This window comes from Drosophila rhopaloa, unplaced genomic scaffold (assembly GCF_018152115.1).
Source record: "Drosophila rhopaloa isolate 14029-0021.01 unplaced genomic scaffold, ASM1815211v1 contig_2, whole genome shotgun sequence".
NCBI lineage: Eukaryota > Metazoa > Arthropoda > Insecta > Diptera > Drosophilidae > Drosophila > Drosophila rhopaloa.
The window spans coordinates 6,464,323-6,481,063 of NW_025335083.1; the positions used below are offsets into that span (position 1 = coordinate 6,464,323).

Sequence of the window (16,741 nt, forward strand, 5' to 3'; positions counted from 1 at the left end):
CTTCAATTTAAAGTTTTTTCCCCGAATAACTCGGACTTTCCCCCAGGGAGATGCTCAACTGGGACCGAAAATGATGACTTAATATACGAAAATCACGAAAACTGATGGATTCCTCTGGGGTGTTTTTTACTTGGAACGAGCGCAGTGTCGTCCTTGTTTTACTTGCTATCCTGACCCTTGGTCCTGTCCTCTTGCGACAATTTCACGCTTTTCGCTCGCCGCTGACAAGCTGACAGCTGCCACTTGAGCGATGGCGTTTATTAGTTATTAAACGGCGTGATTTATGCCCGCGGCACGACCACGCCCCCTGCAATTGGCCTGCACTTTGGCGCCTTAATGAGACCGCCTCCCGTGGAGATGGAAATCGTTCAGAGAAACTGGACATCTGCGGTTCTGTTTGCTCTACCCATCAGTGGGGAAATTTAACACGACAAGTATACAAGTATATATAACAATTAACGAATTTTAAACAATCTGGAGTGCCACAACTTAAAATCATATCTTGTTGCCAGAGAAAATCATATTAATTTTAAGAAAGGGTTGGATTCGAAAAGCCTAGAAAGACTTAATGTTCCAAAATATTCTAACTAACTTAATTCAAAAGTTAAAGGACCTAAGTTTGTAGGTTTCTATATCCATTTTATTGTATTTTCTTATAAATGTAATGCTTTTACTAAATGCGTTTACTAAACCTGACAACATTAAGAAAGCGTAGAATTTATTATTATTATTTTTATTTCACAGAGACTTCCCAACGCCACAAGTTCAAAAAACCTATAAACTATTGCGCCAGTCGCAATATGTAAAAAAAACGAGGACGGAAGCTAACTTCGGCAAGCCGAAGTTTTAATACCCTTGCAGACTTTGCCGAAATTGCTAAAACTGAAAAAGTAGCGAAAGGAATAAGGTATACATAAATAAACTAGATTTGCGTCGTTTGATGTCAATTGCTTTTATACTGCAAAAATGTCATATAAAAATAGAAAAAAAGGGATACTTTCGCAGCCTTTAACTATTTTTCCTACGGAAGCTATAAGAAATAGACGCCCGATCGGCAAGCGCTTTTACCCTAATCAAGATATGCGTAAATAAATAAGACTTGGAAAAATGTATGTCAGTAGCTTACACACTACGCGAAAAATTCAGAAAACCAACAAATTTGGACCGATTTCACCCTGTTGTTCCTATGGGAGCTGTAGGATATAGACGTCCGATCGTCACGTGCTTTTACCCTAATCAAGGTATGCATAAAAAAATACGATTTGGAAAGATTCATGTCAATTGCTTTTACACTGCGCGAAATATCATCAATTCTTGCAAGATATATCCGATTGTTCCTATGGGAGCCATAGGATATAGACGTCCGATCGGGGCGATTTTCAAACTTGATCTGCGTACACATGTTTTAGGACGAGTGTGAAAGTTTCAGATCGCTAGCTTTTAAACTGAGCTCGCAAACGGTATTGAAACAGACGGACAGACGGACAGAAGGACAGACGGACATGGCTATATCGACTCCCCTATTGGTCCTGATCAAGAATATATATACTTTATAGGGTCGGAAACGTCTCCTTCACTGCGTTACAAACTTCTGACCAAAATTATAATACCCTCTGCAAGGGTATAATAACTTTAAAGGAGAATACAAAATTAAATATAAAATAAATAAATTTATAACTTAAGTAAAGGAAAGGTAAGAAAACAAGTCAAATTTTCTTAATAGTTAAATGTTTAGGCATGTTTGAGTTTTTGATTTGTAGGTGTGATAAGAGTTTTGACACAAATGTATACATATAGACGTTAACAGCTTTATATATTTATTTTAAATCAACCCATTTCAAGCCAGACCTTTGAAAACTGAGGAGTCACCGATAAAATTGTGTTGATACGCTTGTAAAACTGATTGATAACAATTTATTGTTTGTTTAATTGCGTGTATGCATATCGGAACTATAATTGCCAAAATGTAGAGTCGAACCACCCTCATAAAAAAACCTAACCCCTGTCCATTTGACTTCGTTCAAAATTGAGCTGCCTGCTGTGAGCTTCTATTTCTTTATACTTATTTCGTTTTCACACCCCTTGCAGGTCGTCCTATTCTTCTCCAGAAACACCCCACCATTCCCAGCCTCATCACCATCATCATCATTCGTTTGAACTCGGAATAGGAATCGGTCTCAGGTTACTTTGTTTTCCTTGGCCTCCGTTGTTTGTTTTTATTTCCATTTCACTTTTCGCTGGGTTTGTTTGTCAATTTGAAAAATGCGTTTTGCAGTTTCTTTTTTTAAATTCAATTGTGGATTGCCGCAGCGCGTTGAAAAAAAATCAAACCACCCCTCCAAGGTTTGATCCTTTTCCTCTACTTTATCTTCATCCTTCCATCCGCTTCAACTCCCCCTGCGGCTAATAACGTCCTCGTCAGTTCCGGCAGCTCGGTCCTGCCACCCCAACCATGTGAATCCGGACTCCTTCTTGTGCTTTTCGGTGGCACCAAATTATGGTTGAAATTTTAACACAAATTTGTTTGCAAGCGTTTTTAACGCAGCGAGAGGTCCCCCAACCCCAGATTTGAATCTTTTAATTTGGGTGCAGTTGCTCTTTTCCTGAATAAAATATAAATGTATCACCACTTAAAGTTGTTATTATCAGAAAATATATTATTTTAAAAATTTTAATAGAGCTTCATGAAATGTGATGTACTTTAAGGTATGTATTTCTAACAAAATCTATAAACATTTTAAACGTGCCATTTCTGGAGCCTTATTAAAAAGTTATTTTTTGCGTAAATATCAAAAATCATTCAATCAAAACATTATTAAAGAACAACAATGTATATGATAAATATTTTTTATATTAAAGATTAATGCAAGTGTGGGTTTCTGGTGGTAAATGACCAAACTTACAATCTGAACTAGAGTAAGCTAAATGAATCGAATAAAATTTAATTATTATTAATTTCAAAAAATGGATTAATAGTAGTTTACAGAAATCTGTTTGAAGTCTCAAAAACTCTTTAATTCAAAATCTTTACAGCATAGACTAAATAATCAAGTTACCTTTTAAGTCCCCAAAAAAGAGTCTCAGCCGATTCAATTATGATAGTTATCTTCTGCATTCCCAACAATGTTAAATCAATTCCTATCAAAATTAAGCCCCGAGGTGGGAACATTGGAGTTCGTGTTGTCTCTAATCCTTTGACACATAATCCCTCACGCGTTCCGGGATCTTTTCCGGGAGTACTCCTTTCTGTTTACTTTATCCGGGGAGGCGGACACTTGCGCTCCATTTGTCATTTTCATAATGGGCGCAGAGTAAGTCGGTGGGAGCGTGTCGTCGATGCCATATCTCGCGGATTACAAAACGAGACGGAGGCGCGACTTCGATGGCACGTGACCGAAGAAGAGAGCCAGACTGAGATCACTATCGGACGGAACACGGATATTTATGTTCACCTAAGACGCGGCATTATCCAGAGGGCTTCCTTCCCGAGTCAAATGACACGTAAACCAAGTCGTTAAAGGTTACCCTGTCCACGGATTTATTCCCGGGAATGTGACACTGAGCCACAAAGTTCAGCATTAAGTTTGTCATCTTCCGAATCCTTTCCATAATATAAATCATTTTTAAAAATATTTTGGGTTCAGTCCTAGGCTGTCCCATAACATGGGTTTTCCAAATTGATTATTCTATAAAATAACTAAGTATTTAAAATTAGTTATTAAGTTAATTTGATTTGAAACTGGCTTTTTAGAGTAGGATATTGTTAAATTGGAGCTCTGTTTAAAATAATAATGCAACCATTAGGAAAGCCAATCAAACAGGGCATAATCCTAATTCCTTGTCAAGTGTAATTTATGCAAAAGACCCACATGTAACCAATAAGAACTGGACTTATGTTCAGCTCAAAAGTGGCAATGACTTGGCGGTTGTCAGTTCTCATTAGAGAGCAGCCGAGCCGAATTGATTGATTTATTTTGGCAATTATGTGCATTCGATTAAAAGTTGAACTGGCAGTCACGCAGCGCTCGCTAATAATATGCAGGGATCCCACCAAGGCTCCCACTCCCGTGCTGGCAAAGAAAAAGCAACATAAATCCCCAGAAATATCCCATGGAGCTGGGGGATTACATGGCCCCGAATTGAAAACCAATTGCGCCTGGGATGAAAAATCGCGCCAACAAACCCAGCGGGCGATAAAGGAGGCGAATTAAATGGAACCGGAGCAGGACCTCCGGCAGGACGAGGATGAGGAGGAGGACGAGGAGGAGGAGGACTGGGGATGTGGCCTGTTTACAATGTCGCTCGACTTGGACAAGGGGATTTCTTTGTTTTGGTTTGGTTTTAATTTTGAGCAACGAATAAATTAAATCAACCGACAGTCGAAATAATTGCCGGAAATTGGTGACGTTGTTGAAATTTCTTCTCCGCCTTCCAATTGAGACGGGAACGGAGTTGGAGTCCGGTGCTTAATAAGATTATGCGTGACCCGGCGAGCACGGCTTCCATTAACGAGGAGGACCTTCGCCAGTCCACAAATTCGAGGCTTAAATTAAACGTATGACAGACAAGTTAAGCTTGCGTTTGGTTGGGTTCAAGGCAAATTCGGGCAGGATAAAGGTTTTACAACATTACATCAAATTAAGCATAATTTCGACAAATTTCAGGACATTGCCATATATGAATGTATGGGCTAGCCATGTATCTTATCTTGCAATCAAACTGAAATTGTTTTTCAATACATTTCCTGTATGCACCTACAATTTAAAAGTTTACGATTTTCTATATAATTCAAAATTTCCATAATAGTTTTTACTTTAAGAAAATGGCTTTAAAGGGAAAAATAACAAAAAAAGAATTAAACAAACAATTACACATTTTATAATGAAAGCTAGTATAAGTAATAGAATGAAAGCTTCCAGCTAATAATCTCAGCAGAAAAAGCTCACATTGATATCTTTAGTGGAATATTAAAACCATTTATTCGACCGATCGATCGTCAGTTGCGATCACAGCTCACTGGAAGATGTGTGTCTATTTTATACTCGGGGTATTGCCGGCCCTCTTAACGCGTAAGTGAAAATTGAGTTGGAGAAATCTATAACGAATCAGTGAGTTTATTAATTGAACTTGAGTCAGAAAATCAGTTTAAAACAATAGATAAATAATTATCGTCTATAGTATTACTCTGGTTTTCTCTCTCATAGCAACTCAGTGTAGTCATTGTGAAAATCTGCGGGAAATTCAGCTGTATAACCGGAATGATATTTAAAGCAACGCTTACATTGTCTATCATATTTCATATTTTGCATAAAGGTCAAAGAACAGCATATGCTTTCTAAGATTGAAAATTATTTAAAGCTTTGGCCAAAACACAGTATACAACTTTTCCGGTGAGCGAACTGATCTAAGATTGCACCTTCTCAAAGCAACGACTTTTTGATCAAAGCTCTCAGTTATTGCCAGTTAAATGAGAGATAGTCATTATAAATCAGTGATTTCATTAGGTTAACATGAGTGAAAACAGCGAGCAGTTACATTAGATTTGTTTGGGGTTCTTTATGATGCTAAAGGGTTTTTCCTTTTTGCAGCAATTGCTGGACTTAATTGCGGAAATCTGCGGGAAAACCAATTGTACAGCGGGAATGAGATCACCGCTCCGGATGAGTATCCCTGGATTGGACGGATTGGCTATGTGCACGAAAATGGAACCACGTTCACTTGCTTTGCGGTCCTGATTCACCAACGATATGCGATCGCCACCGCCTTCTGTGCACTATCCAATGCCGATTTCGATACCTTGTTCATTTTGTTCGGGGACTGGCGCGAAAATGAGAACTTTAAAGTGCGCGACTGTCGGCGGGAGGGAAACATCTTCCAGTGCTCCCCGCCGCCGCAAAAGGTGGAGATCGATGAGCTGGTGGTGCATCCCGAGTACAAAAACGACATACACAACAACATAGCACTGGCCAAACTGGTGCGGGATGTGGAGTTCACGGACTATGTGCAGCCCATCTGTTTGCCACCCGTGAAAGAGGCCGATGGCAACCAGATCGCCCAGAGGTTGGAGATAGCCGGATTCAGGAGACCCTTGTGGAAGGGTCAGGAGGCCGACGAGGAGGGCGAGTGGCGGAGGAAGGTGCAAGTGTTCACGGCCAGTAGGGACTTCTGCGAGTCGGTGGCCTACCCGGATTGGCAAAATATGACGACGAACCATCTGTGTGCCCTGGGAGACGAGGAAAAAACCCTTTATTTTGGATCACCACTAATGGGAATCAAAATCGTGGATGAGAAGCCGAAGAACTTCTACTTGGTCGCCCTACCAATCTCATACATGCTACTTTATTCACCGAAAAATCTAACTTTACAAGTGTTCGTCCGCATTGCTCCATACAGGGACTGGATTTTGAAAAATACTGCTTTGGTCTGACGTCATTTAATATTTCTGAGCGATGTGATATTTTTGTTTAATTAGATCTTTTATTGAATCGAAAAAATCCACCTAGCTATAATTACTTTTAAAACTCCTAAAACGTAAGCATGATATGTATTAGTTTACAAATCGTTATAAACTTTTGTTTAGTTTATAGAGTTTATTTGGTGATGGCTAAACTACAGATTTTGTAATATTTTTAGTCTAGTTACAGAAAGCATTTTGTTATTTATTTTTTTTCTTTTTTTTAAATATAAAATGAAAAGTAAAATATACAAAAATGTAATACCAAGATAAGCTTATAAAAATGTGATTCGCATCCAATGAAAATAAAACTCCAGGATAGTAGATTAATGCCAGGTGTATGACTAGCAATTAGTAATAAATCAGTTCTAGAGGAAAGAAAGATAGACAATTTCGGAAATTTATTTGCCAAGCTGCAGGCATTCGTCTTGAGAATCCAGTACGTTCGGGATAAATCAAAACTTTGTTTGCCATAAATAAAAGAATGGCTAATAATTACAGCAGCCTCCGATGGCCTCAGCATGAATCCTGCGTCCTTTGTCGACTCCCACTCCCCACACTCCACCCCCGACCCCCAAGGAAGAAATGTAAATGAGTCTCTAGCGACTAATAAATTCCCAATTACACATGGAGTTGCCCTGGCCAGGGACGGACTTCTGGTGGCCAGCACACAAGGTCCACTCATAAAACTATGCCGGCACACCCTCCACCACCTCGCACCAGCAATAAACTAAAAAGCATAAATTTCTGAAAACGACAAATTCATGCACTTGGCGAATTCGGGCGGAGGGAGAAAACGGGAAAAGGAACGGGAAAATCAAATGGAAAACACGGAAAATCACAATTACGTGAGCACATACGGCGAGGTGAGGGGTGAAGTCAGGAGGAGGACCGATGTCCAATTACGGGTGACGACGATGACGCCGGCAAATGCCAACATCTGTGACCCCGTGAAAGATGGAGATGCGTGAATGCCCTCCGGCAATCGCATTTGTTCCGATTGCCCCGTCTAATGCAGAAGATTGATACCCCCGATATCGGAATGACCGTGAGGGTATGCTGCTGATGTCATTACCTAAATATGATGAATTCAAAAGGACCTGATAAAGTCCGTATCGCTAGCGATCTGCCTTCAAACATATGGAAAAATCATCAAAAGATTGAAAATGCATTTGGCTGAATAAGAAAGCATTTTGATCATAGGAATATTTCACCAAATTAAAACATAAAAGGTATGGAACATTTTTGAAATTCATTTTTATAATTATAACTATTATTATTTTAGTTTTGTAAATCTACTTATAAAACATTTTTATTAAAAAAACAGATACATTTAAAAAATAACATTCGGTTATTTTTCAAGTATATAGGAATAATAATAAAACGCGACTAAATATGGAAGCCTAAAAGGCTTGAATCTTAAAAATAATTTAATTTTTGTTTAATTATTTTCTAAAACGTATTAACATAAGTAAAATTTACTAAAATTTTAATTCATTTAAACTCTTTAAAACACTTCGCATTTTGGTAAGTAGAAATTGCCTAAAATAACATATTTGGCATTGTAGTGTTGATCATCCTTAAAAATATTGTAGAAAGACTCTATCTATCCCAAAAAACCATTTTCCAAGAGTCCCTAACGAGGTTCACCCATATCGGACCTCGTTAAAATTCCTGCGAAATCAGTGCGAAATGAAATGAACACAAAACAGAAAAAAGGGAAAAATAAAGCAAACGAAATCGCAAATATTTCGTATCCTACTTATGTTTTACGATTTTCGTGAATGTACGAGGGTTTTTCCCTACCCCCTCAATTGGTGGGGAAACCCCCTCCCGCTGCTTTTTATTCGTTTTTATGCCTTTTTGCATACTTTATATATTTGTGCAAAATTTATGTGCGCTATTGTTTTTATGGCATGCACCCATTTCGCCCCATGTGCCATATACCCCTCGTCCTGGAAGAAAGCGAAAATGTTATCCTTGTTCGAAAGGCATTTTAATGCCAGCCTGGGGTTGGGTGGAAATGGAAATGGGAGTGGGAATGGAAATGGAAGTGGAAGTGGGAATGGGATTGGAATTGGATTGGAGCTGTGTGGTTGGGTGGCTGCTCTGGCACTTTTCTGCAAATTATGGCACATGCGGCGACGTCGGCATTATGCCTGATCCTTCTGCCTTTGATATGGCATACAAGTATATATAAACTTACACACACGAGTATGTTTTTATGTAAATCCGTATATGCCTGCCTGGAGCCCTATCTATCCCCCCTCTGCTGCCACTTAAGCTGCTTATGTGGCAAATACATAAAATAAAAATAAAATGTAAGAGAAAAGTCGGGAGAGAGGGAAGAAAATCCTCGCATAACGAGCATTTCCCTCTGCCATATTTGTGTTATTTTATTATCATTTTTCTTCGACATTCTTGTCGTTCGAGAAGATTTTCTCACAAAATGGCGGGCTGTTTAGGGCTTTTCTGTTCATGTTTATTTTCCATCGACTTTATCTTTTTGTTTTCTTCGGACAAAATAAATTGGCAATACAGAAAGCTAGTAATTAATTAAAATAAGAATTTCAAATTTAATTAATTATATACAAGCCTTACGTTCAAAATAAAATTATTTCAATAATCAAAAAATTAAAATCATATCACTGAATAAAACAAAATTAAACTTTTCCTTAAATATGTTCACAAATAAAGTCGCTAAAATGTTTTAATGACCTGTTTTACAATATTTTGTATGGTGAGAGCCGATCAGGAAACTTATTGGACAATTATTTTATTTTTTGTGCTGTTCAATTGAAAAATGAAAATGTTTATAAGGATCGCATATTTTATCGGGGCGTTTAACCAATGCTTTTTATGACCTATCCTACAATCTCGATATTTCGCTGAATCATTTCTTTCTGTGTCTCTATTTCCCAGACGACTGGAGCTTCTTTGCATTGGGGGTGTTCACTTTTATATCTGTCAGATATGAGTTGCCATAAACAGTACGTGTGGGCGTGGGCTTATGTGTATCTGAATAAATGTGGATGTGTGCCACTGATACGAATCCAATTTCTCAGCAGCAACAATAAAACTGGGCTCAGTCTTTTGGGGGCGGGGCTGTAACCGAATCTGTATTTGCTACTAAGACTGACACTGAGGCTGAGAAGAAGAAAGATACTTTTACAGAGCCTGAGATGACGATAAGCGAAAATGGCGAACCGCCTTATGACGCGACTTAACGGGATTCCATGCGCCCTGATTATGGGCATAAATACGAGCCACCCACCCCGCCATCATGCGAGGAAAATTTAAATAAACTGATAAACGAATCCGCTCTAAGCCGCAGCCAACGTTGATGACTGTTTCGACTGTTGTTTCCCCTGCCTCCCAAAAAAAAAGATACAACTTCTGCCCGGCAGAAGATGCAAAAATGAAGACGGGCAAGCTGCTTTAATTAAAGTCAGAAGGAAGCGCAATGGTGGCCAGGGATGGGGGGGAACCAGACCAGAGCAGACCGGAGGACCTGGTCGCGGGACCGCTTGTTTATGACCCGCAACGGTCGCAGCGATCAGATACAGTATCTTCACCTGACACTGCGCCTGGGTCCGCCCGATCCGGCTGCCTGCGGTGACAATTTATGACGTACAACCTGGCCGCCTGGCCGCCGAACAGGAACCACTTCCCCAGCCAGCTCCCCAATCTGCTAATCCTGCTCCTCCGCTCCTCTCGAGCAATGGATGCTGCAGTAGCCACTGGCCAATGGCCGGCGAGCTTATGAAAATCATAAACACTGAACGGCGGACGGCGGTGACATCCGAGCAACGAATATGCATTTTAATAAAATATCCTAAAAGCCACATAAATCACATCCGGTTAGAGCATCGCGTGCTTCGAGTGGAGTTTATCGGGCGGCTGCCGCTTAATGGGTTTACCAACTTGCCTTTAATCCCCGCCTTGGAGCAGTTCCCTGCTCGACATCGCCATCGCAGTGATACGTTTCGGTACCTCCGTTTAATCCATTCACTTATCTTTGGGGAGGTCACATTCTTTGATTACTCGAAAACAATAAATGTATCTGTTTTAAAAACATAAAGTTTACTATGCTCTTCTGGTACTTTTAAGCGATATAATAATAAGTAAATAAAATACAGAAAAAAATATAGATATATTATTTTTCACATTCAAGAAAAATTAATATTAATACAAAATATTTCCTTAAGTATCATCTTTTTATAGCTAGATACCATGATCCATGTAACATTATTAAAAAAATGTAATTAGCATTAAATAAAAACAATTTTATTAATAAGTCAATTTTGTATAAATAATAGACAGAAATCATAATTGAAAAATAAACCTATTTAATTATTATTCAAAGATGGACTGATTTGCACAAAGCTTTTAAGATTTCTAAATATTAGTTTCTAATGTTTCAAATACAAATTTCCAAACTTAAAGTGCTCTATAGTAAGTTTGACGAGTTGAAAACGGGCATTCTTAAAAATTGGTGCAGAAAATCTTTCTGCTCAATCTATTAGAGTTGCGGGGACTCCTTTATGTATAAATACAGATAAACTTGGCAAATTTTACCCCGCTTTAATGTCTATCAAGATTATAACAACTTTCATATATTTCAAGGGAACTACTTTACTTTTGTAATCAGAAGTAAAAGTAAAACCAAAATCACCCTTCAATTCCTTGATCCCCAAGCCATCACAAGATATTTATTTATAAAAAATATATCATGAAACTCGTGTTGCCCTTGAGCTGATAAAATTAATTTAATCTATGTCCAATTGGAGCCATCAAGTGCCAACTGTCAAAATATTCAAAAACCGACACTTTTCGTCTAGACTTGACCAGCCGCAGGCGCAGTTGGTCATACTTCTTGGCCAATTATCAATATCTGAGCAGGAACTGGAGCAGGTTCCAGGCAGGATCCCGAACTGGAGCAGCTATAATTATGACATATGATGGCACCGATGCAGGACCGACCCATGTCAAAAAGTCCGTACATACAGGCATAATTTGGACTGCACCGGAGACGTGGACGAGGGTCTTAGGTTCGTGGAATAATGATGCTGGGTTCTTGACACATTTGAGTGCTAATTTAAAAGTCTCGCACATGACCATGGCCAGGGATACATCGATTATGGAAAGAGGTGTCGTTAACCCTCCCCTTTCCCCTGGAACGACCTTTAATTTTGCACATACTTATCATATTTTGTTCTTAAAATTGGGTAGGATCGTAGAAGGTTGCTTACAAAACGATTGGTCATGATTAAGGGGGTCTTCTAGTCTAGAGGCTCGAATTTCGACCTTTTTTTAACAATTAATAAAAAAAAAGCAATAGATATTTTTACTATCCGTTTTTTTATCACTTGTTTATTAAACTTAAAGGAGTACAAAAAATAAATTAAAAAAAAAAAAAATTAGTTTTCATTGAGTTATTCCTTCTTGAAGAAGAGGGGAAAAAAAAGAGGACGTGTCCGCGTCGCCATGATATCTATGCTTGTAGTTATCTGAAAACTAAAACAATGGTAGATTCTTAATGAGTACCAATGTCGCTATGGCATGAACCACCAAAAAAAAAATATCTTTTTTTTTTATGAAATGGCGGCTACTCAAAGAAAAAAGTCGATTTTTTTCACTAATTTTTCCACTTTGTCAAATTTTTAAAAATATTATAAATTTAAAATTTTTTTTTTTTGTTGGTTCATGCGATAGCGATATATTTAAAGAATATTCATGCCAAATTTCAAGTAAATCGACTGATTAGAACTTGAGTTAGAGTGGCGACCGCATCAAAAAAAGTAGTTTCGAGAAAAACGCGTTTAAAGTTCCAGTCGTTCCCTCAACCGGTCTAGTTGCCACGTCACTAAAACGGCTATAGCTATGAAAATAATTTGAGTTTTGAAAAATCCTTTTAGGAAGATATTTTTGAATATCCAAACTATCGAATTATGAAAAAAAAAATTTTTCGATTTTCTCAAATTTCTAGACTAGAAGACCCCCTTAATAGCTAAACATGTAGACAATAAACATTTTCTATAATCCTAAAATAAATATTTAAGTTATTCTTTTTGAAACGTATACGTATATATATTTATATCATTGTCTTTAAATGGTTTCTCATTTTTAAAAAGTGATTAGGTTTTTGTAAATAATAATAATAAAAAAATTTCATGTGAGAGAACAAATATTTATCGATATGGCAATTTACTTTACATGGTCTAATAAATAAAAGTTATTATTTTTCCAAACTTGAAAAAAAACGAAAATGTATATAGGACTTAAAAATAATAATATTTGTTTGTTTAATGATTAACCAAGAAAACTTACACTATCAAACCTATTGATATTGCTTAAATGTATTATGTCAATATTATACAAAACAGGAAAGGAAAGCTAACTTCGGGCGGAGCCGAAGTTGATATATATTTGCAGAATATTCTATAAATTATATTCTCCAAAATTATTCATATGATGCATTCTTAATACTCATAAAAAGTCCCAACTTCCTAACTTTAAAAACAACAAAGTTATGGCATTTCTAATCGTTCGTTATATGGCAGCTATAGGACCGATCGTTCAGTTATATGGCAGCTATATGATATAGTCGCCCGATCCGGCTCGTTCCGACTTATATACTACCTGCAATAGAAAGACAACTTTTTTTTCAAGCAGATAGCTTTAAAACTGAGGAACTATTTTGCGTAGAAACGGACAGACGGACATGGCTAGATCGACTCTCCATGTAATGCTGATCAAGAATATGTATACTTTATAGGGTCGGAAATGTCTTCTTCACTGCGTTGCAAAATTTTGACTGAAATTATAATACCGTCTGCAAGGGTATAAAAAACAAGCGCAAGTAAGCGATAAGAACATTAGCTCATTTCTATTTATATTGTAATCGATGCATATATATACATATTAGGCGATCTGGTTTCTTCCGATTTTTGGACAACGGACCAGAGATTAGGAAGACCACTTGCCATACATCCGGAATATGAACGTTCACGGGACTTATCAGCAATATTTTAGGCTTCGTTGCTTCTTCAACTTATAGCTAAATTTCAGTACACTTTTTAAATTCGATTTGAGTAGATGGAACATCTTAAAATGCTGAGGCTATTATCCTATTTGCTTGGCCTATTCATTTTTCCCAGTGTACAAGGAGGCCTTGAGTCCAATTCAAAGGATCAGTCGTTGTGCGTTCTCCAAGATGCACCTCAACAATGCGGCTCCTTTTGCCTGGCTGCACTCAACCCGCTTTTTGACGATTCTGATAGTATGCGAATGACGTTGGATGAAATCAAGGCAGAGCAGACAGCTCTTAAGGATTTCTTTAGGATGACCACGTTGCAAGGACAAGAGGATCTGCAGGCCGGACTCGATTCGAGATTCAAGCTGGCGGAAGAACAACATATGACGGTGAATTCCGAAATGAAGAACCAACTGCAGGAACTTAAGAACAAAGTGGAGGGCCAGCACACGGGACTCCAGGAATCCGTGAGCAAGATCATCACAAAAGCAGACTTCGCGAATTCAATGAAGGTTCTGCAGACCAAACTGGATGTGGGATTGAACAGAATGGAGGAACTTAGAACGGTGAGTTGCGGCTAGTTAGACATTCTTTCGCGTTCCTATCGGAAATGGTTTTTTTTAGCCAATAATACTGCACTGGAATTATGTATTGGGTAATATTCAAATTTCTTTCCTTGCATTAATTTTAGTTTCGAATTGACGATGCCAGTTATCGGTGTATTTGAAAGTGTTTCTTTTGATTTACTTTTGATAAAACATCCTCTTTCTGGGTTAACTACAATTAAGATTTACAGCAGTTACCAACTAATTACAATATTGAAAACAAATGCAATGAATATTATTTTAACGCCTGTTCTAAATCATTTTGTACAGATGAAAACAACTGCCGATGACAACGATAAACTCAAAATCCAAGTAAATACCCTACAAGTCACTATAAAAGACTTGCAGAGTAAGTTAAAAATATCCGAAGGTCAAACCAAAAGCAAAGAAAATATTTTAAGGGTGAAAGAGGAGCACCTTAAAAATAGAGATAAACAAATCTCAGACTTTAGGATTCAAATTAATGCGATTAATAAAACCAAATCAGAACTATCTGGTCAGCTTTCTAAATTGCACAAAATTGATGACAAGTTAAAAATATCCGAAGCCCGAATCAAAATAAACGAAAGTATTTTAAAAGTGAAAGAGGAGCAAATCAAAAGCCAGCAAAAAGACCTTACAAATAGAGATGAACAAATCTCTGATCTTAGGACTCAAATTAATGCGATTAATAAAACAAAATCAGAACTATCTAGTCAGCTTTCAGAATTGCGGAAAATTGATGTCAAGTTCAGAATATCCGAAGGTCTAATCAAAATAAAAGAAGATATTTTAAAGGTGAAAGAGGAGCAAATCAAAAGCCAGCAAAATTACCTTACAAATAGAGATGAACAAATCTCTGATCTTTGGACTCAAATTAAAACGATTGAGAAAAGAAAATCAGATCTATTTAGTCAGCTGTCGGAATGCCAAATAAAACTCAGGGAGATGGAACCATTTAAGGTGTCATGTGCGTCTTCTCCACCTGGTTGGACTGTAATTCAGAGACGCATTGACGGATCCGAGAACTTCAATCGAAACTGGAATGCGTATAAAAGAGGATTTGGGAATGTCAAGGGAGAATTCTTCATCGGGCTGGAAAAATTGCATCGGATGACTGAGGCACGACCCCACGAACTCTACATTAAACTTGGGAGTGTTAATGGATCCACCAGCTACGCTCAATACGATGACTTTATGATCGGAAGTGAGGAGGAATTGTACGAGTTGAAGAATCTAGGTGAATATTCTGGAGAAGCCGGAGACTCCCTCACAAACAATAAGAACCAAAAGTTCTCCACATTTGATCGGGATAATGACAATACTAGTGGAGCAAGTTGTGCCTCTTCATTTGGTGCATGGTGGCACAATGACTGTTCAGAGAGGTATACCTGTTTATTTATGCTCTTATTAAATCTTCTTACTATAATCACTTAAAATTACAGTATGCTCAATGGAAAATACTTGAAAGATGGCAAAGGTTGGAATGGAATTATTTGGTACTTATGGCATGACGATTGGGATGAATCACTTACCTTTGTCGAAATGATGATAAGGCCCAAGGTATTCTACTTAGTAAATCCCACTGTTTAAGTATGATATATTTGAATATTAATAAAAAATACTAAATCTATACTGTACTGATAAATTTATTGATTTATAGATTTGATTAAGTGATAGAGATTATTTTACAGTTGATCTGCGTATTTTAAGAACATAAGTACGGATAAGTGGAGAGGGTTGGTAAGCTATTTGAAGATATTACTCAATTTGGGTTTACAGGAATCTGTAAGTGCCTTCTTGCTTCCAATTCGCCGGAATTCGGAATCCTGAATACGGAATCTTGAATCCGAACCCCGGGAAACATTCATTCAACGACACTCCCTATATAAACGATCTGCCATTATTATTAATTTTCATATTTATAAGTTTAATAAGTGTTAGGGAGTTTGGGGAAATGATCTGAACAAGGGTACTTTTCAGCCTCAAGATACTATTATTCTTGGGTCCGCATATTGGAGGTGGATGCTACCCAAGGGGCAAAGTCAAGGCAACGATTGCACTTCTGGTCTGGAGTTGAATGTGATTCCCGAAATCTATTCAAATACCGGAAGACGGTGTCTACAAACATACTTGCGCACAGATAAGCACTCTAAGAAGCATCTGAAGATCATTCTGTGTTATGCGTTCGCTTTTTATATCCAGGGGATATTTTAAAAACAAACATTTGACTGAAATTATATTACCCTCTGCAAGGGTATAAATATTAAAGTTGTGTAAGTAGGTTTTATAAAATAAGGATTTTTGTTGTATTAACTCTAATTTTATCGAAAGTTTATTTGTGTTTATTGTAGCTATTGACACATCAAAGGTAAAAAACTTTTTCTTAAAGTGTGTATTAATTCCAATGAAAAGTAAATACCAAAAATGAGACCATAATCAACATGGCACATTGTATACATTGTGGGTCCGCCTGCTGCCCCCCATTCCCGAAACCCCCCTCTATCAACCAGACAGACATTTAACGATAACACCCAAAGATATCAAAATCGAAATATCGTTAGACGGTCCCGCGCAAAATGCTTGACAAGCATAACAAACACTGGGTACATGGGTCCTGGGTCCTGGGTCTCAGCCAGCCTTTTATGATGGTGACGACCACCCCGA

The 16,741-nt window shown here is 37.7% G+C and overlaps 2 protein-coding genes across 2 annotated transcripts; both read left to right on the plus strand.

Moving 5' to 3' along the window:
* The first annotated feature begins 5,013 nt into the window (after positions 1-5,013).
* Positions 5,014-6,659, plus strand: LOC108044624 (phenoloxidase-activating factor 3-like). Its single transcript, XM_017123684.2, has 2 exons — positions 5,014-5,069; positions 5,589-6,659. Exons 1-2 carry the CDS (start codon positions 5,024-5,026, stop codon positions 6,425-6,427), a joined length of 885 nt encoding a protein of 294 aa, XP_016979173.2. The 5' UTR covers positions 5,014-5,023; the 3' UTR covers positions 6,428-6,659.
* An 8,363-nt stretch (positions 6,660-15,022) lies between these two features.
* Positions 15,023-15,667, plus strand: LOC108044621 (fibrinogen-like protein 1). Its single transcript, XM_017123680.2, has 2 exons — positions 15,023-15,459; positions 15,520-15,667. The coding sequence occupies exons 1-2, from the start codon at positions 15,023-15,025 to the stop codon at positions 15,665-15,667; spliced, it is 585 nt and encodes a 194-aa protein (XP_016979169.1).
* Positions 15,668-16,741: the final 1,074 nt, after the last annotated feature.